Source organism: Oncorhynchus clarkii, chromosome 28 (genome assembly GCF_045791955.1).
Source record: "Oncorhynchus clarkii lewisi isolate Uvic-CL-2024 chromosome 28, UVic_Ocla_1.0, whole genome shotgun sequence".
In the NCBI taxonomy this organism is placed as follows: domain Eukaryota; kingdom Metazoa; phylum Chordata; class Actinopteri; order Salmoniformes; family Salmonidae; genus Oncorhynchus; species Oncorhynchus clarkii.
The window spans coordinates 23,626,126-23,649,222 of NC_092174.1; the positions used below are offsets into that span (position 1 = coordinate 23,626,126).

Sequence of the window (23,097 nt, forward strand, 5' to 3'; positions counted from 1 at the left end):
CATAAGCGTTTCTTGGCAGTGACTTATCTACAAAAACCAAAGTGTGGATTGCAGTCACTCCTTAGAGCAGTCTAATCTTGGTTAACCCAGAATTAAAATCTTGCGTAATTTGGTCAGCTGCGTGATTAAGTTCTGGACCATACATGTTAGAAATTGGGAGTTCCGGTTTGCAAAGTCTCCGCCCTCGCAAAAGAAAACAGCCAAAGACCACTGCTTACGAGGTAAGGAAACACATATCTGAATGCATCTCATTATTTTTAAAGAGTTACTACCCCAGTTAAGGTGCCGCCAAACAAACCATGTGTGAAAATAGTCTGCATTTAAAAGACTGAAGCACAGGAAACATTTAAAGGTTATACATAAAGGTTATACGCAATTGCAAGGTTGAAAATTCGTAATAAAATGTGATATACAATGAGTGCACAAAACATTAGGAACACCTGCTATTTCCATGACATAGACTGACCAGATGAATCAAAATCAATCACATGCACCGAATACAACAGGTGTAAACCTTACAGTGAATGCTTACTTACAAGCCCTTAACCAACAATGCAGTTTTAAGAAAATCCCTAAAAAAAGTAAGACTTAAGAATAACAAATAATTAAAGAGCAACAGTAAATAACAATAGCGGGGCTCGTTACCGGTGTCGAGATAATTGAGGTAATTATGTACATGTCGGTAGTTATTATTAATAAATTATTACTAAAGTGGCATAGATAATGACAGAGAGTAGAGGCAGCATGGGGGGGGGGGGGGGGGCAATGCAAATAGTCTGGGATTAGTTAGCCATTTGATTAGTTGTTCAGGAGTTTTATGGCACGAGAGGTGAAGCTGTTTAAAAGCTTCTAGGACCAGACTTGGTGCTCCGGTACCACTTTCAGTACCGCTTGCCCTGCGGTAGCAGAGAGAACAGTCTATGACTTGGGTGGCTGGAGTCCGTGACAATTTTTAGGGTCTTTCCCTGACACCGCTTGGTATAGAGGTCCTGGACGGCAAGAAACTTGGCCCCGGTGATGTACTGGGCCGTACGCACTACCCTCTGTAGTGCCTTTGCATTCGGAGGCCGAGCAGTTGCCATACCAGGCAGTGATGTAACCCGTCAGGATGCTCTCGATGGTGCAGCTATAAAACTTTTTGATGATCTGAGGACCCATGCCAAATCTTTTCAGTCTCCTGAGGGGGAATAGGTTTTGTCGTGCCCTCTTCACGACTGTCTTGGTGTGCTTGGACCATGTTAGTTTGTTGGTGATGTGGACACCAAGGAACTTGAAGCTCTCAACCTGCTCCACTACAGCCCCGTCGATGGGAATTGGGGCGTGCTCAGTCCTCCTTTTCCTGTAGTCCACAATCATCTCCTTTGTCTTGATCATGTTGAGGGAGAGTTTGTTGTCCTTGCACGACTTGGTCAGGTCTCTGACCTTCTCCCTGTAGGCTGTCTCATCTTTGTCGGTGATCAGGCCTACCACTGATGTGTTATCATCAAACTTAATGATGGTGTTGGAGTCATGCCTGGCTGTGCAGTCATAAGTGAACAGGGAGTACAGGATGGGACTGAGCACGCACCCCTGAGGGGCCCCCGTGTTGAGGATCAGCGTGGTGGATGTATAGTTACCTACCCTTAACACCTGGTGACGCACCGTCAGGAAGTCCAGGATCCAGTTGCAGAGGGAGGTGTTTAGTCCCAGGGTCTTTAGCTTAGTGATGACCTTAGCTTAGCATCTTCTTCATCTGACCACTTTTTTTATAGACAGAGTCACTGGTGCTTCCTGCTTTTATGTTTGCTTGTAAGTAGGAATCAGGAGGATAGAGTAATGGTGAGATTTGCCAAATGGAGGTCAAGGGAGAGCTTTGTACGTGTCTCTGTGTGTGGAGTAAAGGTGGTCTAGAATTGTTAGCCCTCTGGTTGCACATTTAACATGCTGATAAAAAATTAGGTAAAACTGATTTAAGTTTCCCTGCATTAAAGTCCCCGGCCACTAGGAGCGCCGCCTCTGGATGAGCGTTTTCCTGGTTACTTATGGCGGACTACAGCTCATTGAGTGCAGGTTTTAGTGCCAGCCTCGGTCTGTTGTGGTATGTTGACAGCTACGAAAAATACAGATAAACTCTCTAGATAGATAGTGTGGTCTACAGCTTATCATGAGATACTCATCCTCAGGCGAGCAAAACCCTGAGACTTGCTTAGATATCGTGCACCAGCTTTTGTTTATAAATATGCATAGGCCACCGCCCCGTGTCTTACCAGAGGCTGCTGTTCTGTCCTGCCGATAGAGTGTATAACCCGCCAGCTGTATGTTCTTAATGTTGTCGTTCAGCCACGACTCAGTGAAACATAAGATATTACATTTTTTAATGTCCCGTTGGTAGGATATACTTGCTTTCAGTTCGTCCCATTTATTTTCCAGCGATTGAAAGTTAGCTAGCAGAATGGAACTTATAGATTAGCCACTTGTCGCCTGATCCTCACAAGGCATCCTGATCTCTTTCCGCGAAACCTATGTTTCCTTTTCCGGCGAATCACGGGGATTTGGGCCTGGTCGGGTGTCCATAGTATATCCCTCGCGTCCGACTCATTGAAGAAGAACTCCTCATCCAATCTGAGGTGAGTAATCCCAGTTCTGATGTCCAGAAACTCTTTTCGGTCATAAGAGATGGTAGCAAAACATGTTAGAACAACGGGAAAAAACAAACAAAATAGCATGGTTGGTTAAAAGCCGATAAGACGGCAGCCCTACCCTTTGGTGGCATCTTGATAATCCAGGTGAAAGCTATGATCCCTTATTGATGTCACCTGTTAAATCCACTTCAATCAGTGTAGATGAAGGGGAGGAGACAGGTAAAATAATTTTAAGCCTCAAGACATGGATTGTGTATGTGTGCCATTCAGAGGGTGAATGGGCAAGACAAAATATTTAAGTACCTTTGAACAGGATATGGTAGTAGGTGCGAGGCACACCGGTTTGAGTGTGTCAAGAACTGCAATGCTGCTGGGTTTTTAATGCTCAACAGTTTCCTGTGTGTATCAACAATGGTCCACCACCCAAAGGACATCCGGCCAACTTGACGCAACTGTAGGAAGCATTGGAGTCAACATGGGACAGCATCCCTGTGGAACGCTTTCAACACCTTGTGGAGTCCATGCCTCAACGGTGTTCCTAATATTTTGTACACTCAATGTATTTCCTTTAACATCATGCGTTGTGTGCTTATTATTTAACCATTGATATGTTCTAGGCTATTTTGAGACCTTAAGGAGCATTAAGTACTGCTGGAATGTCTGCCAATGGCATGTCCATCTTTTTGTGAGAAATTACACTGGTCACAAAACATTTATAAAGTATAAATTGCCCACACTTTAGACAAGGCCACGGAAAAATAATTAAGCAATTATTAGTAAATGGTTTATGAGGACCTATATTAAACATCTTATGAATGGATTAATGATTAATAAATGATTCATTCAATATTTACTAATACATTATAAATGCTTTGTTATGTGGGGTTATTATGAAGTGCTACCAAAAATGTAAACTAAATCATATACAGTCACAGTTGGAAATGAATACTAGTAGCTTGTGTTGATGCAATTGGTAGATTTACACCAAAGTTCAATTTACAGTATGCCTATCAATGCACATTTTAAGTAATGATTCATTAAGTAAAGCACGTTTTAAGTAAAGAGCTAATGATTAAGAAACTACACTTGCCAAACCATACCCCAAATCAGTAACTGTTAGAATAGATATACCGCGTTGTATGAAATTAAGTGACAAACATGCCTGGGCTAAGAGAACAAAATCCCCAAGCACCTCTTAAGAATAATTACTGAGAATATCCCATCTGAGCAATGAGCCTCAGGCAACTCCAGTCAATACAAACTGTCCACTTTTTCTGTGACAAGGCTGAAATTAGTCCAGTGCCCACAAGGTCAAACACTCTCCCTGGAGCAGTTAAACTAAAGACTGCTACAAAATGTATCACCTTTATTTTGGGCAAGAGCCCAGAGGATCGAGGTCCACAGAAATATCCAATTAAACTCGATGAAGAAAGATCCATATACAACTGTTATTAAACAGACTTTGAGCTACTTGTATACTATCACAGTACATGAGTCAGTAGACTTGCATTCAAATGTACTTCCCTTGGTATAATAGTTGCATTTACATGACTTTGTACATGCAAGCAACTGTTGATATTGTCTGTCTTAGTTATTCTAAATCTTCCAATATACATATTTTGCATAACTTATAAATAACTAAACTTCATATTTTTCAGCACAAATAAACTTTGTTCTGAGAAGATGCAATATTTTGGGATAGAAGAACAAAGAACAAAGGACCAACAAAGTTGAAGTGCTTGTTTTAGTTTATGCAAGAGCAAACTAGCTACCTGACGGAATTCAATCAGAGCTGCAAACAAAACCACTGATACACAATTTTCCCTCCAAATGTAGCATAACAAGAAAACACCTGTTACCACTGACAGAGTATCAGAATGAAAGTTAACAAAGACATACCTTCACATGGACCATATTTCAGAGAAAGTGACAAACGTACAGAAATCCACTTTTTGCCCCATCCACAACATGTCTAGAAGTTCATCTGTCCTTATTGAGAAACCGTCATTAGAAACCTGCAAGCCCAGTAGTGACTGCCTCCAAGCAGTAAAGAATAGGAGTTCAGCTAGGCACAAAGGTCTCCATGGCAACAGATAATTTAGAACCCCTTTGGCATTACTTATGCAACATTGCATCACAAAAGGACCCTCCCACCAGTCTGCCTGCCAAATCCTGCCGCTTTCCAATCACTCTTTTGACTGCTCCTCTCCTCAACACCATCTGCACCCCCCACTGAAAAAGCAGAGAGGGGGTAGCTGGGTGGAGGTTGTGGGGGGAGCAATGGAGTGGGGGGAAGGAAAAGCTACAAAGACTGGAAGGATTGTGAGTGTAAGTATTGTGGGGTTGAGCCAACAGAAATGTCTCCTCTCCCTCTCTTCTGGCCATAGTTTTGCATTGTGCTCTCCAGGGATACACAGTGACTGCTGTGCCTCGCTGAGAACTTAGGTAATACACGATACAGTCACTCTTTAAATATGGCTCTGTAAAAAAGACAGGAGAGAAGAAGAGAGGGCCACAGAGGCTTGGGAAGTCACTATTTACTTCCTGTCACTCACACCATAAACTCTGTATATTTATATCCTGTATGATGCATTGTAGTGAAGGAAGTATTTCAGGGGACCCAAGAAAGACAGTCATAAGATAATGAGGTAGTCAGTCTATACATGCGTAAATGACTAAGCTAAGTTACCAGTAAAAATACTGGTACCCCTAAAATAATGCATCTCAACTTGCAACTGTCACTAACAACTGTAACAATAGGCCTGAGAAAATATACATTTGGGTATGATTGAGAAAATGATTGAATGAAAAGTAATTTTGATCAAATGAAAACTGATAGAGCTGAGGGCAGCTGAGAGTGAATAGCAGCTGAGAGGGCCTCTAGAGTGAATAAACAAAGCTATCTCCTCCCAAACCATCTCTTTATTCAAATCGTCATTGGGCCAGTATACCAATTCAAAAACATGTTCAGAATTTGAATACCCAAAGCTTAACAAGACACCAGACATATGTCTGCTGGAACTGAAAGACATAGCTAAATTGGTTAGCAGGATAGTTCCGTAAACAAACTGTGGAACAGTGTAGAATACCCTGAATTCAAATGGGGGGGGGGGGGGGTGTATGCCCAATAGCTTGCAAACAGTACATCCCTGAAAACACCATTAAACCTATTAGTTGGTAGAATAAATGACTAGGGGAAAGAAGATGGAATTCTGCAGCTTCAGGAAACTATAGTAGCTGTGGTCCTCGAGTAGACATGCCTAATTGTGCCCTGTGGTACCGAGACTGACATTTAAGGGAACGTTGGCTGGAGAAGATAAAAAAGTGATGGAACTTTCAGTACAGGCCTACACAAAATACACCACATTCATATGAAGCTAGGGGTGTCCTACCAAATAACATTGAACTAACTCAAAACATTAAACATTGAGATACAAGGTAGCCTATTAAGCCTAGGATAATAGTATTGGCTGAACTTGAGTAGAGAACCTATGGGCTTTAAAATCCTTGGCTTAAATACTCCCATGAGACAACATTTCAAAGCTTTTCCTGGGTTGACTGAGAACTCACCACTACTGCTGACTGTCTTCCCACTCCTCAGCTGAGTAACACAGTGCTGGATTTCAGATTGATCTGTCTAATGCCTCATTCAGATTTGTTAGAGCATCTGTATGCCTCTAAGCCACTCAAACTGCACTTCTACCTCTCTGCCATGGTTGTCTGATTCTCTCATTCAAGCCAGATGCAAAGCCAATTTTCCAGGTTTTTCCCCCTTGAGTCAACTGACAAAAAAACATGTCCTATATGCCAACACTTAGCAGTCTGAAACAAATTAATTGTAAAGAAATGAGAACTCCAAATCCCTGCCTTATTCCCCAAAAACCTCTCTTACTGAATAAATATTGGATCCATTTTGAAATCCCTTCTTATAACAATACAGTACTATGGAATTATAAGCCCTGTTCACACAGCATCATATACATGATTGTGTCAGATGTATTGTTAATTGGTTGAGTTAATGTGGGCAAACAATTCGGCTTTGTAATATTACAAATGAGACACAAGGACCAACACTAACAAGTAGCCTAATTGATGAATGTATTGTATAATTCAACAATGAACACAATTAACTATAACTGAGGGATCGAGAATTCATCACCCTGATTTAATGTAGCTTGCCAGCCATGACACCAATCATCAACTTCAGTTTATTTCATGATGAACAATAAATTATAAGATGTGTTATTCCTAATATTGGCCCTGTCCTGCATGATCCTCATATACATCTTCAGTATCTGGGCTCGACATTCACTCACAGTTAAGTCATGAGTGACAGTCTCCATATTGAACCTTTTGTTCGACAAGACTGGTAAAGAGCAGCACTGTAATATTCTGAATTTGATTGATACGCTAAATGCTATTATGCACATAATTATGATATGGACAAAGTTGGGGGAGGGGATTGATGAAGAAACTACTCAATGTAATTTACTGATGATATAATAACAATATAGAGTAACAACATTAGGTTTTCAAATTAAGTGACCCTTTTTTTCCACAGACACTATTCAGTCTCTATAACTTTATTTGAAAACGTCCTAATCATTATAATAGTCTCCTGTCCTCTATCAGCAAAGCAGCCCATATTCTAGAATGGTACAAATTAGAGTGACTATTTCACAAGACTTAATAATTCCCATTAATTATTTCAGGCTGCTGAAATGACATCACTTCAGCAAAACCCATTTGTTTAAACATCCATTAAGTCTAAAGAGGTGACCATGATAAAAAAAAAAAAAGATTAGCATTCTCTCCCCAAACGAAATAACACGTCTGAATATTCTAGCTAAATGCATTCCTCACGTTGCTGTAGAAATGATTGCTAGATGTTTAATATGCCAGCGCTCTGAATAAGATGACACTGATTTGCATTCCTATCTTGCCCTCACGTGCAAGCTACTAATGGCTCCGGCTGGTTTCATTTGCTCACCCTGTTGCCTGCTGCTGATTTGATTCCTGATTTTAGAGCTTCCAATGTGAGAGGACAAAATGAGGCATCACACGTTGGCATTTACAGCACTACTTCAAACTATGGTCACTGGCAGATCTAAATGAGGCTCAATAATAACCAAGCATGGTGGAACATAGTTCATCTTAAAATCCTTGGGCACCGAAAACAAAGTCACACCATACAGTACTAGAACCCCCCCAAGGTTACAGTAATTTAAAGACCGGGAAGTTAAATTTGAAGTTTCACCTCAACCCAATGCCGATAAACCTTTTCCACCAACACACTCCTCAAGCCCGTTTATTGTTGATGTCCAAAGCCAACCGACCCTATGACTGAAAAATGTTGTGGTTATTTGTCCTGGTAAATCCATTGGAGGGCTAAGCTGATGCTGTTTGCCATTTACTGATGTGGATGTAAGCAACCATTGACCATTAACACTGCATTTCAAATGTGTATCACTGTTACACATTTGACGGTACAGTATATTGTAAGATAAACAAACATATCTAACATCAAACATGAAACGTGAAAACTGACAATACTAACAATGGAAGAAGACATGAAAATTCATACACTACCGGTCAAAAGTTTGGACACACCTACTCATTCAAGGGTTTTTCTTTATTTGTCCTATTTTCTACATTGTAGAATAATAGTGAAGACATCAAAACTATGAAATAACACGTGGAATCATGTAGTAATCAAAAATGTGTTCAACAAATCTAAATATATTTGAGATTTGAGATTCTTCAAAAAGCCACCCTTTGCCTTGATGACAGCTTTGCACACTCTTGGCATTCTCTCAATTAGCAGGTGTGTCTTCTTAAAAGTTAATTTGTGGAATTTATTTCCTTCTTAATGTGTTTGAGCCAGTTATTTGTGACAAGGTAGGGTGGGTATACAGAAGACAGCCCTATTTGGTAAAAGACCAAGTCCATATTATGTCAAGAAGAGCTAAAATAAGCAAATAAAAACAACAGTCCATCATTACTTTAAGTCATGAAGGTCAGTCAATTCGTAAAATTTCAATAACTTTTAACGTTTCTTCAAGTGCAGTCGCAAAAACCATCAATCTCTATGATGAAACTGGCTCTCATGAGGACCGCCACATGAATGGAAGATCCAGAGTTACCTCTGCTGCACAGGATAAGTTCATTAGTTACCAGCTTCAGAAATTTCAGCCCAAATAAATGCTTTACAGAGTTCAAGTAACAGACACATCTCCACATCAACTGTTCAGAGGAGACCGTGTGAATCAGGCCTTCATGGTCAAATTGCTGCAGAGAGACCACTATTATAGGACACCAATAATAAGAAGAGACTTGCTTGGGCCAAGAAACACGAGCAATGGACATTAGACTGGTGGAAATTTGTCCTTTGGTCTGATGAGTCCAAATTGGAGATTTTTGGTTCCAACCGCCGTGTCTTTGTGAGATGCGGTGTGGGTGAATAGATGAGATGATCTCTGCATGTGTATTTCCCCCCGTAAAGCATGGAGGAGGAGGTGTGATGGAGTGAGGGTGCTTTGCTGGTGACACTGTCTGAGATTTATTTACAATTCAAGGCACACTTAACCAGCATGGCTAGCACAGCATTTTGCAGCGATACGCCATCCCATCTGGTTTGGGCTTAGTGGGACTATCATTTGTTTTTCAGCAGGACAATGACCTGCAGGCTGTGTAAGGGCTAGTTTAACAAGGAGAGTGATGGAGTGCTGCATCACATGACCTGGTCTCCACAATACCCTGACCTCAACCCAATTGGGATGAGTCGGACCGCAGAGTGAAGGAAAAGCAGCCAACAAGTGTTCAGCATAGTTGGGAACTCTTCAAGACTGTTGGAAAAGCATTCCAGGTGAAGCTGGTTGAGAGAATGCCAAGAGTGTGCAAAGCTGTCATCAAGGCAAAGGGTTACTATTTGAAGAATCTGAAATATAAAATATTTTTTTATTTGTTAAACACTTTTTTGGTTACTACATGAATCCATATGTGTCTTGATGTCTTCACTATTATTCTACAATAAAGAAAAACCCTTGAATGAGTAGGTATTCTAAAACTTTTGACCGGTAGTGTATATTCCCAAAATTCGTAGAGCTTTTCTAATGTTGCCCCAGTGGGTTTTGTGTGGTTGCTCACGCTTGAACTCCCCCCTCTCGCTGCTCCACAATGCACAGGAAGTAGACAAATCCCCTGAAAAGCATCAACAACAAAAACGTCTGCCTTTTATTTGTATTCAAACAACTATCCCAATGCTGTCTACAGAATAAAAAAACAAAGAGCTAGCCGTGACTGAGGTGCACCGGCTTGAATAAATGCAAGCTTGTGGAGGTCTGTATATATATATATATATATATATATATATATATATATATATATATATATATATATACACACACACACACACACACACACACACACACACACACACACACACACACACACACACACACACACACACACACACACACACATACACATACACATACACACACACATACACACACACACACACACACACACATACACACACACACACACACACACACACACACACACATGCCTGTAGGCTTTTATTTTTACCCTCCTGTTAGGGCCATTAGTATGTCCCAGAGCAGCCCCATGGGTCTGTGCGATGCATTGAGGTGGCCCACTTTACCATTCCACAGCTTGTCCTTTTCTACCTTTTTCTTAAAAGCAGGAGGAGTGTCATTGTAACCACTGTCATGATGCAGGGGATTGTCATGGTTCATTTCCCATCTACAAACATGGTCTTGGTTCTACTCTAAAATGGCTGCATGTGATAAACATAAATAGGCTATATCTTATTGCTGGTAAGGAATATCAGTAGGATACTTCCATATATTATATTGAGCACAAACTCTTATACAACTGATCATAGTTTTACACCGCAAGCATGTATACACTGACAATGTGCAGAATTTTTAAAAATGTGTAGCTGTTAATGCGAGGTTAGTGAAATGCTTGTGTTCCTAGCTCCAACAGTGCAGTAGTATCTAACAATTCACAACAATACACACAAATCTAAAAATGATATAATGGAATAAAGACGAGCAATATAGGAGTGGCATTGACTAAAATACAGTAGAATAGAATACACTATATACATATGAGATGAGTAAAGCAGTATGTAAACATTATTAAAGTGACCAGTGTTCCATTATTAAAGTGTCCAGTGATTCCATGTTTATGTATATAGGTCAGCAGCCTCTAAGGTGCAGGGTTGAGTAGCCGGGTGGTAGCTGGCTAGTGATGGCTATTTAACATTCTGATGGCCTTGAGATAGAAGCTGTTTTTCAGTCTCTCGATCCCAGCTTTGATGCACCTGTATTGACCTCACCTTCTGGATGATAGCAGGGTGAACAGGCCATGGCTCAAGAGCCCTGCGGTTGCGGGCGATGATACAGTCCGACAGGGTGCTCTCAATTGTGCATCTGTAAACGTTTCTGAGGGTCTTAGAGGCCAAGCCAAATTTCTTCAGCCTTCTGAGGTTGAAGACTTCACCACACTGTCTGTGTGGGTGGACAATTCAGATCATCAGTGATGTGTACACAGAGGAACTTTAAGCTTTCCACCTTCTCTACTGTGGTCTCGTCGATGTGGATAGGGGCGTGCTCCCTCTGCTGTTTCCTTAAGTCCACGATCAGGTCCTTAATATTGTTGACGTTGAGGGATAGGTTATTTTCCTGGCACCAGTCCGCCAGGGCCCTCACCTTCTCCTTGTAGGCTGTCTCGTCATTGTTGGTAATCAGGCCTACTACTGTTGGAGGTGTGCTTGGCCACACAGTCATGGGTGAACAGGGAGTACAGGAGGGGCTGAGCACCTTTGCACCTTTGTGGGGCCCCTGTGTTGAGGACCAGCGAAGTAGAGGTGTTGTTTCCTACCTTCACCACCTGGGGGCGGCCCGTGAGGAAGTCCAGGACCTAGTTGCACATGGAGGGGTTCAGATCCAGGGCCCTGAGCTTAATGATGAGCTTGGAGGGTACTATGGTGTTAAAGGCTGAGCTATAGTCAATGATCAGCATTCTGACATTGGTATTCTTCTTGTGCTCAGTGCAATGGCCGATTGCATCGTCTGTGGAGATGATATGACTAGCCTCTCAAAGTTAACTAGCCTCTCAAAGTTCTTCATGATGACAGAAGTGAGTGCTACAGGGTGATAGTCATTTAGTTCAGTTACTTTTGCTCTCTTGGGTACAGGAACAATGGTGGGGACAGCAGACTGGGATAGGGAGAGATTGAATATGTCTGTAAACACTCCAGCCAGCTGGTCTGCACATGCTCTGAGGATGCGGCTAGGGATGCAGCCTTGTGAGGGTTAACATGCTTAAATGTCTTACGTTGGCCACGAAGATAGCTACATTTCAAAGGAATAGCATAATATTAAAACGGGCCTACACAAAGTCTAGTCTCCCTATAGTCTCATCCACTAATCAGAGTCAATGTTTACTGTCCTCTGCACCACACACTCACAGAATACAAATGGCACCAATTACTTATGTCTCTATACCTCACTGTACCCTGCAGAACACTGACACGTTTACTTCGTCCTCAGAGAGCAACACAGAAGGGCTAAAAAGGATGGATTTCAGGCACTGAAGAGGATCTGATGATGAAAAAGGTAATCTGACTGGCAGTAGCAATTCCACCACTTTTCAACCTAAATGTCATTATCTCCAGCACAATACAATACCAATTTTGTCGAAAAAATATGTATAGTTAAAAAGTTATTCCGGATGACATCATAAAGAGTTAAAACATTTTAACAACAGTGATTTTCATCACTATGATATTTAGGGTGGCGAGAGGAGCAAGCAAATACTCTTGTTGCAGAATCTTTAAAATCACTGTTTTTCATACTTTAATCCTACCCTGTGATGTTACAGAGAAGCATTTTTTAGGACCTTTCTTCATATCGTTTTAACGACAGGTCATGGAAGTGCTCATTTTTCACATGATATAAAAACTGGTATGATGCTGGAGATAATGAAAATGAGGTTGAAAAGTGGAGGATTTGCCTGTTAAAGGCTGCATCAACCAAACCAAAAATATACTTCATATTAAGTTGCCATCAGTTAAAGGGGAATTTTACTTGAATGTATATTATTCATTAGTCCATTTTTTATACAGTCACACAAAATTGTGCGTTCAAATGTCATTAACGTTTTCACAATATATTGCTTTCAATCTCCTGATACCTAAAATCATGCAAAAGCTCAAATGTTCCTCTCATTATGACGTGTTTTGCATGGGGGGCCTTGCTCTTACTCTGAAAGTCACCCCTGTATGTTACAGAGTAAAACTGGAAGGCCTTACCTGTTCCTTGACAGAGGCCAGTATAGCTGACGTTGTCTCCGTCTTGGAGACATCTCCATTAGAGGCATTTAGAACTGGGCTCAGCATGGTGGGGTTCTCAGAGTCATAGGCTGGTTCTGGAACTGGCATAACTCCTGAAAGGCAAAGGATAATGTTAGGTCAGCATTAACATGGGACATTCTCCACTATAGCATAAAATGCAGAAATTGTTCAGTTATGATATTAATCACTTAACTTTCATGAAACAGTTTGAAGTCTGTTTGACTTTTCTCATGTTGGTTCTTCACAAATCACAACATGATGTGATAGATTGCCATTGGGGGAGAGATCCTCAGCAAAATATATGACTGTATATTGTAGTTTCTCTCATACCGCTCACAATTCCTAACCCTTACTTTCTGTAAGTGGGTACTTCGCCTCGGTAGAAAATCTGGATACAAAGAGATTAATCTGGTTCAATCAGATTGTGAACATAGCTAAGACTTGTAAACTATATCAGTCATATCATAATCTGCTCAGTAATCATCTGGGCAAGAGCATGTACTAATGATTCCTCTGTGTGCATCTGTGCGTGTGTGTGTGTGTGTGTGTGTGTGTGTGTGTGCGTGTGGCGTGGCGTGGATTGTGTGTGTGTGTAACAATGACTCTACCGTCACCTCGAGCAGAAAGGACCTAAATCTCCAGATAATCCTAATGTAGTGAGAGATCAAATAATGGCCATGACAGCAACACAGATGGCAGCTTCTAAAAGCTGATGAAAGCTTGTCAAAATTGATCCTTCCCATCCAAGTCTCTGTGCGTGTATGGCCGTCACTAGATCCCCCAGTCAGTCGGGTTGAAGGTAAGGGGAAGTCGAGCGTAGCCTGGAAGCAGACTGGATCTAGACTATTCTGGGATGCTGCCAGGCAACAAGCCATGGACACTGCTAACATGGCAGACCAACATCCTTCCCTTGTCATCCATTTTAGTCTCTCTCTCTCTCTCCCACTCACTCACTCTCGAGATCGACCTAGTTCAGTGCTTCCTCTTATCTTCTCCAGTTTATGAGTTCTAACACTGGCCACTTATCTGAGGAATGTCTTCTCTTGCCACTGTTTCCTCCCTCCAGGGTCACCACATCTAATGTCATCCTCATCTTTCATTAGCATGACGCTCTGCTTCAGTTACATACTAGCATTTAGTGCTACACTATGACTTTCATAGCAAGGAATTTTTTGAATTACAATAGGATTATCCAAATTGAGTTATTTTTGTAAATAGTGAAAACAAAATGAAACATTTTCCATATCCCAACCAGATGCTCTATTTTGCCATCTGTGCAGACAGAATGGGTTGTAAGGAAGTATTAAAATTGATTATACTTTATTATTACTATTAAGTCAATATGTCAACTAACCACTGTTAGTATCAAAAAGCCCTTAAATTAAGATGCTGCAGTCCATTCTAGGTTGAACTTCCAGTCTGTGACCAGTTCCTAAGAATTGACCTGTACAACACAGCTTCACCAGTAGCAGCCCAGCAACATCTGTGTCTGTACATATAGACAGGAAGTGAGGGTACAGATGAATTAGGGCCATATTTTGATGTAGAAGTAATCTTAAAATATGAATCTGCCTCTGGTTGATACAATCTGTGATGAAACATCAAGAATAAACCTAATTGCTTTATACTCTTATCAGTCGAAGAGAAACAATGCTTTGAAAAAGGCATCAGCATATCTGTATATAATGTATAGTCATCACAATACTGTTGTCCAACTCATTCCATTTCTTGTCAGACTTCTTTCTGCACAAAGTAAAGCAGTATTGATCGTAAGTTCCAAAGTTGTCAGTCAAAGGAACATTTTACAATGTACTGTATCTCTGTTCATTCAAAGCAAACAAAGATTAATTCCAATTCCCACTGCTTCAGACTGTAAAATCCAAGCTTAAACTCTGAACATGATCACAAAGGATTTATGCTTATGGAGTGTATTTGTGTATTTGAAAAAGTGTCCCCTGCTGTCTCATTAAAACTTACTGCACAATTTATTTTGCATTGGTAGTCATCCATGGATCTGTCTAGACACAGGCTCCTGTCAAGATGTCAAAGGAGGCCCATTTAAGTAAAAAAAAAAAAAAGGTCAATAATGGACAGCTAACATGCAGACCACACCGCTCATGTGTGCGAGCGTTGCAAAATAAATGTACACATACAGTACATGTCATTCAATCATTGCTCCCATACTTCTCACGCACATCAACGAGCGTCTGCGTAGCCAGGCGCTAAAATATTTGTGACGCTTGACGCGTTGCAAGTCCCGCCTCTGCCATATCTTCATTGGTTTTCAGGAGCATATACCCACGTGATTGAAAAATAAACTGAGGTTCACACTCCAGTCCAGTTGGTGGTGGTAATGCACCTTAAAGTTGGTTGTCAACTGCCATATAAAGTCCAAAGAGGTAGAAGAAGCCCGAAGGAGGAGAGATTACAAGAAACAAACTCAGTTTACCCTTTTATCTGTGGATTAATTCTCGGAGTAGAGGACCTTGTGCATTTCAGGTAAAATAACAACCCAATGTTTCTATCCCTAGCAACAGCAAACTAGCTAGCTAAATTGCCATAAATGTTTAATGCTTTTCGACCTGTCCCCAAATTAATATAGTTGGTTCAGAGTTTGTTGCGATATTTCAAATCAAATTATATTGGTCACATTGACGTGTAGCGAAATGCTTGTGTTTCTAGCTAAATATATTTAATATTTGAGATTCTTCAAATAGCAACCCTTTGCCTTGATGACAGCTTTGCACACTCTTGGCATTCTCTCAACCAGCTTCATGAGGTAGTCACCTGAAATGCATTTCAATTAACAGGTGTGCCTTCTTAAAAAGGTAATTTGTGGAATTTCTTTCCTTCTTAATAATGTGTTTGAACCAATCAGTTGGGTTGTGACAAAGTAGAGGGGGGGTGTACAGATAGTCTGACCAATCGGAATCCACCCTTGGACTGGGATATGTTCCGGATAACTTGCGAAAATAATTTAGATGAATACACTGAAACGGTGACTGAGTTCATCAGAAAGTGTATAGGAGATGTCGCACCCACTGTGATTATTAAAACCTACCCTAACCAGAAACCGTGGATAGATGGCATGGTTAACCCTCGCAATGCTGCCGGCAAAGACCTCATCCCTAGCCACGTCAATGGAGCATGCGCAGACCAGCTGGCTGGTGTGTTTACTGACATATTCAATCTCTCCCTATCCCAGTCTGCTGTCCCCACATGCTTCAAGACGGCCACCATTGTTCCTGTACCCAAGAAAGCAAAGGTAACTGAACAATATGACTATCGCCCCATAGCACTCACCTCTGTCATCATCAAGCTCATCATTAAGGCCCTGGGTCTGAACCCCGCCCTGTGCAACTGGGTCCTGGACTTTCTGACGGGTCGCCCCCAGGTGGTGAAGGTAGGAAACAACCCCTCCACTTCACTGATCCTCAACACTGGGGCCCCACAAGGGTGCGTGAACAGCCCACTCCTGTAATCCCTGTTCACCCATGACTGCGTGGCCAAGCACACCTCCAACTCAATCATCAAGTTTGCAGACAACACAACAGTAGTAAGCTTGATTGCCAACAATGATGAGACAAACTACAGGGAGGAGGTGAGGGCTCTGGGAGTGTGGTGCCAGGAAAATAACCTCTCACTCAACGTCAACAAAACAAAGGAGATGATCGTGGACTTCAGGAAAGAGCAGAGGGAGCACCGCCCTATCCACATCGACGGGACAGTAGTGGAGAAGGTGGAAAGTTTTAAGTTCCTCAGCGTACACCACGGACAAACTGAAATGGTCCAACCACACAGACAGCATGGTGAAGAAGGTGCAATAGCGCCTCTTCAACCTTAGGAGGCTGAAGAAATGTGGCTTGTCACCGAAAACACTCACAAACTTTTACAGATGCACAATCAAGAACATCCTGTCGGGCTGTATCACCGCCTGGTAAGGCAACTGCTCCGCCACAACCGTAAGGCTCTCCATAGGGTAGTGAGGTCAGTACAACGAATCACCGGGGGCCAACTACCTGCCCTCCAGGACACCTACACCACCCGATGTCACAGGAAGGCCAAAAAGATCATCAAGGACAACAACCACCTGAGCCACTGCCTGTTCACTCCGTTATCATCCAGAAGGTGAGGTCAGTACAGGTGCATCAAAGCTGGAACCGAGACTAAAAAACAGCTTTGATCTCAAGGTCATCAGACTGTTAAACAGCCATCACTAACAGAGTGGCTGTTGCAAACATACTGACTCAAATCTCAAGCCACTTTAATAATAAAAAATTGGATGTAATAAATGTATCACCAGTCACTTAAACAATGTCACTTTATATAATATTTACATACCCTACATTACTCATCTCATATGTATATACTGTACTCTATACCATTTACTGCATATTGCCTGTGCCACATGGCTATTGCTCATCCATATATTTATATGTACATATTCTTATTCATTCCTTTACACTTGTGTGTATAAGGTAGTTGTTGTGAAATTGTCGGTCGGAAGTAGAAGCACAAACATTTCACTACACTCACATTAACATCTACTAACTATGTGTATGTGACCAATAAAATATGATTTGAAGGCGAGGTCAGCACAGGTGCATCAAAGCTGCGACCGAGAGACTGAAACACTGCCATCACTAGCACGTTAGAGGCTGCTGCCTACATACATAGACTTGAAATCATTGGCCACTTGAATAAATGGAACAAAGGTCATTTTAATCATGTTTACATATTTTGCATTACTCATCATATATATACACTGTATTCTATTCTACTCTACTGTATCTTTGTCTATGCCGCGCTGACATTACTCGTCCATATATTTATATATTGTTAATTTCATTCCTTTACTTAGATTTGTGTGTATTGTTGTGAAATTGTTAGATATTACTTGTTCGATATTACTGCACTGTTGGAGCTAGAAATACAAGCATTTCGCTACACCCGCAATAGCTTCTGCTAAACACGTGTATGTGACCAATAAAACTTGATTTGATCTTCCACGGTCTGCATGTTGATAGGTTAGGTTTGATCGACTACACACCATAGACCTCAACAGCCCAAATGTAAACGGACCAGAGAAGACATTAGCACAAGCTGAAGCAATTAAAAATCTCCTGGAATAATGTTCTCACCAATGAAAAAGTGTAATTATGTGGGACTTGCTGTGATAAAGCATTATTATTATTAACATGTTCTCTTACAAACTCTGTGCTGATTAGGTTGGAGTGCATTTTTTCCCCTAAATAGAATGCCAGTGTCTGCTTCAATTAAGTGACTGGCTAATTTCATTAAACAAACAGATTTTTAAATGGAACAACACATACATAATAGAAAAGCTAGCTGGCATTGCCAAACAATTCAATCAATCTCTTCATACATTAATTAAAACACCTGTTTCTTCAATTTACTACCTTAATCATTATTTAATCTTGATTTCGGCAGGGAGACAAACCATCAAACAGGCAAAGCGTCAATACAGGACTAAGATCGAATTGTACCACATCGGCTCCGACGCTCGTCGGATGTGGCAGGGCTTGCAAACTATTACAGACTACAAAGGGAAACACAGCCGAGAGCTGCCCAGTAACACAAGCCTACCAGAAGAGCTAAATAACTTCATGCTCGCTTCGAGGCAAGTAACACTGAAACATGCATGAGACATCAGCTGTTCCGGACGACTGTTGATCACGCTCGCCGCAGCCGATGTGAGTAAGACCTTCAAACAGGTCAACATTCACAAGGCCGCTGGGCCAGATGGATTACCAGGACGTGTACTCTGTGCATGCGCTGACCAACTGGCAAGTGTCTTCACATCTCTCCCTGTCTGTATCTGTAATGCCAACATGTTTCAAGCAGAACACCATAGTCCCTGTGCCCAAGAACACTAAGGTAAAGTGCCTAAATGACTACCGACCCGTAGCAATGAAATGCTTTGAAAGGCTAGTCATGGCTCACATCAACACAATTAACCCAGAAACCCACTCCAATTTGCATACCGCACCATCAGATCCTCAGATGATGCAATCTCTATTGCACTCCACACTGCTCTTTTCCACCTGGACAAAAGGAACACCTATGTGAGAATGCTATTCATTGACTACAGCTCAGCGTTCAACACCATGGTGTCCTCAAAAGTCATCACTAAGCTAAGGACCCTGGGACTGAACACCTCCCTCTGCAACTGGATCCTGGACTTCCTGACGGGCCGCCCCCCCAGGTGGTAAGGGTAGGTAACAACACATCTGCCATGCTGATCCTCAACACAGAGGACCCTCAGGGGTGCGTGCTCAGTCCCATCCTGTACTCCCTGTTCACTCATGACTGCACGGCCAGGCACGACTCCAACACCATCATTCATTTAGCTGATGACACAACAGTGGTAGGCCTGATCACCGACACAGATGAGACAGCCTATATGGAGGAGGTCAGAGACCTGACCGTGTGGTGCAAGGACAACAACCTCTCCCTCAACGTGATCAAGACAAAGGAGATGATTGTGGACTGCAGGAAAAGAAGGACCGAGCACATGCCCATTCTCATCGACGGGGCTGCAGTGGAGCAGGTTGAGAGCTTCAAGTTCCTTGGCGTCCACATCATTAACAAACTAACATGGTCCAAGCACACCAAGACAGTCGTGAAGAGGGCACGACAAAACCCTCAGGAGACTGAAAAAAATTGACATGGGTCCTCAGGTCCTCAAAAGGTTTTACAGCTGCACCAACGAGAGCATGTTGATGGGTTGCATCACTGCCTGGTACGGCAACGGTTTTCTCTCCAGGAAAAACATCAGGGACAGACAGACAGATATTCTGCAAAAGGTACAGGGATTGGACTGCTGAGGACTTTTCTCTGATGAATCCCTTTTCCGATTGTTTGGGGCATCCGGAAAAAAAGCTTGTCCGGAGAAGACAAGGTGAGTGCTACCATCAGTCCTGTATCATGCCAACAGTAAAGCATCCTGAGACCATTCATGTGTGGGGTTGCTTCTCAGCCAAGGGAGTGGGCTCACTCACAATTTTGCCTAAGAACACAGCCATGAATCTAGAATGTTACCAACACATCCTCCGAGAGCAACTTCTCCCAATCATCCAGGAACAGTTTGGTGACGAACAATGCCTTTTCCATTATGATGGAGCACCTTGCCATAAGGCAAAAGTGATAACTAAGTGGCTCGGGGAACAAAACATCGATATTTTGGGTCCATGGCCAGGAAACTCCCCAGACCTCAATCCCATTGAGAACTTGGTGGTCAATCCTCAAGACGCAGGTGGAAAAACAAAAACCCACAAATTCTGACAAACTCCAAGCATTGATAATGCATGAATGGGCTGCCATCAGTCAGGATGTGGCCCAGAAGTTAATTGACAGCATGCCAGGGCAGATTGCAGAGGTCTTGAAAAAGAAGGGTCAACATTGAAAATGTTGACTCTTTGCATCAACTTCATGTAATTGTCAATAAAAGCCTTTGACACTTATGAAATGTTTGTAATTATACTTCAGTATTCCATAGTAACATCTGACAAAAATGGAAGCAGACTTTGTGACAATTAATATTTGTGTAATTCTCAAACTTTTGGCCACGACTGTACATGTACATAATTACTTCAATTACCCCCCACACATTGACACATTGACTCTGTACCGGTACCCTCTGTATATAGCCCCGCTGTTGTTATTTACTGCTGCTCTTTAATTATTTGTTATCCTTATTTCATACTTTTTTAGGGATTTTCTTAAAACTGCATTTTTTGGTTAAGGACTTGTAAGTAAGCATTTGACTGTTTCAAGAGAGCGCTGCATGACAAGACCAGCAGCAATTACAAAATATAAGTTAAGAGGCATAGATATGACAATCTAATAGCAATTCGTTGTTATGGACTGTACTGTAGCATTCATATTTTTTTATGGCTTACGTATGTCCTCAAAAATAACTTCACTCCATCTCAATCACTTAGGCATCCAAGGTGTTGTGAAAGAACCTGGGCCCCATTATGACAGAGTGTGCTCATGGGTGGTTCACACCTAATGTCATGCATAAACTGAGTTCCTGTAAATACTGTGTGCTCCAGTGATGATGATGCTGGAGGGTTAGCTAGTGCTCCACGGCTTTAACTGCTTGACCAACTGTACTACTACTACTGCTGCTGCAGCTGCTGCTACTACTACTACTTCTGCTACTCTGCAACAGAGAGAGCAGGTCAAGCACGACCACTGACTGTTCATGCATTAATGAACCAAACCAACCCTTGGCTATGTTGAAATTGAAGCCGTTGAGGGCTTAATCACCCAATGTGAGGTTGGGGATGTGAAGCCAGTAGTAGCTACAATAGTTGCATGGCCTGGTTTTCTTCTAGCCCAAGGCTCAGCTTCCCTGCTGAATGTTGACTTTACATGAGACTGTGGTGGCAGCAGAGTCCCTGCATATAATCACGATAACAGAAGAATACCCCATCAACGTTCATTAGATTGGTTGGATGTTGGATCTCTTACTAAAAAGGATATGCATTGTAACCCATATCAACCTTCTTGCATAAACTTCTTTATTATAGGACATGACAACACCATGCCTATCTATCTGCATGTTGAGATATGGTGATCAGTGACATGGCTGTGGCTACATGGTGTTGGAGAGAACGTTGCCAGAGATGACCCCTGCTGGTCAGCTGATGACAGGACAGCAGGAAATAGAAGACCAGACCTCGGGGCTGAGTCAGAGTGGGTAGGAGTGAGGTAAGCACAAAGCTGCTAACCTCCCTGTTGCAGTATCCACAGCACTGCCACATCCCCACACACACTCCAGCCATGCACTGCATTGTACAGTAAATAAACTGACCTTGAAGCAGGGACACATTCAAAATCCACCCTGTTATTGATGGATATGCAGCTCTGCTCACTAAAGTCACTCTGCTCTGTGTTACTGACATGATTCCTTTGAATGTTCTTTTTCACATTTGTAGCGTAAAACAGACCCTTACCACAACAATCTAATGTTGATGTGCTGTTGTGAGCTGGATGTCATAAACTGAAGGGATTTGGCATGGGCCCTCAAATCCTCAAGAACTTGTACAGATGCACCATCGAGAGCTGGTTGCATCACCGCCTGGTATGGCGACTGCACTGCACTGCCGGTGACCGCAATGCTCTACAGACGGTGGTGTGGATGGCCATCACATCACTGTGGGCGATCTCCAAGCCATTTAGGACATTCATACTAGGCAGTATCTGAGAAAAGCCTGAAATATTGCCAAAAACACCAGTCACCCTAGCCATAGACTATTCTCTCTGCTACCCTCCAGCAGGCGGTACCAGAACATCGGGTCTCGGACCAACAGGCTCAGAGACAGCTTCTTTCCCCAAGCAATAAGACTGCTAAACAGCAAAATTACAGCCGCCCACCCTCTCCCACAGACTATCTGCACGGACTCTATGCTCACTCACAGGTCTCTACCCACACACACCTATACTAACACTCTTGCACACCACGCACACACTCACACACACACACACACACACACACACACACACACACACACACACACACACACACACACACACACACACACACATACACTCACACAAACACTCATCACGATGCACACACGCTGCTGCTATATTGATTATTATTACCATGACTATGTATTCTTCTACCAGTCACTTTTTAACCCGTTTGCATGTACATACCTACCATAATAACTCCAGTACCCCCTGCACATTGCAATAATGGTTCTGACACTGACCTGTATTTAGCTTGCATTCTCATGTTTTTTTCATATTTCTTGTGTGTTTTCTGACCTATATATAGTATTACTTTAGATTATTTCCTTTATTTTCTCTCACCTTGATACTGAATAGTGAATACTGCCTTGTTGGGAAAGAGCTTGCAAGTAAGCATTTCATTGTACTGTTTCACAAACAAAAAGGCGTAATGGACCGTACTTAAAAAGATGTTGCATAAAGCTTACTTCATTATTCTATTTTTTTCTTCACTGCATCAGGGACAGCGTACACAGATGTTTCGGCTTTACATCCTTCATTGTGTAGCTACAAATTTATTTTAATTCATAAAAGCATTTGTAGGGA

The 23,097-nt window shown here is 42.0% G+C and overlaps 1 protein-coding gene across 4 annotated transcripts in view; it reads right to left on the bottom strand.

Annotated features, from left to right (window-relative positions):
• The window catches only part of LOC139387049 (catenin delta-2-like), a 130,069-nt gene that overhangs the window by 98,859 nt on the left and 8,113 nt on the right, over positions 1–23,097 (bottom strand). For all 4 annotated transcript variants that reach the window (XM_071133029.1, XM_071133027.1, XM_071133026.1 and 1 more), the window contains exon 2: positions 12,967–13,100. In XM_071133029.1, the coding sequence (XP_070989130.1) occupies positions 12,967–13,095 (129 nt within the window). In that variant the 5' untranslated portion in view covers positions 13,096–13,100. The remainder of the gene's footprint in view (positions 1–12,966; positions 13,101–23,097) is intronic.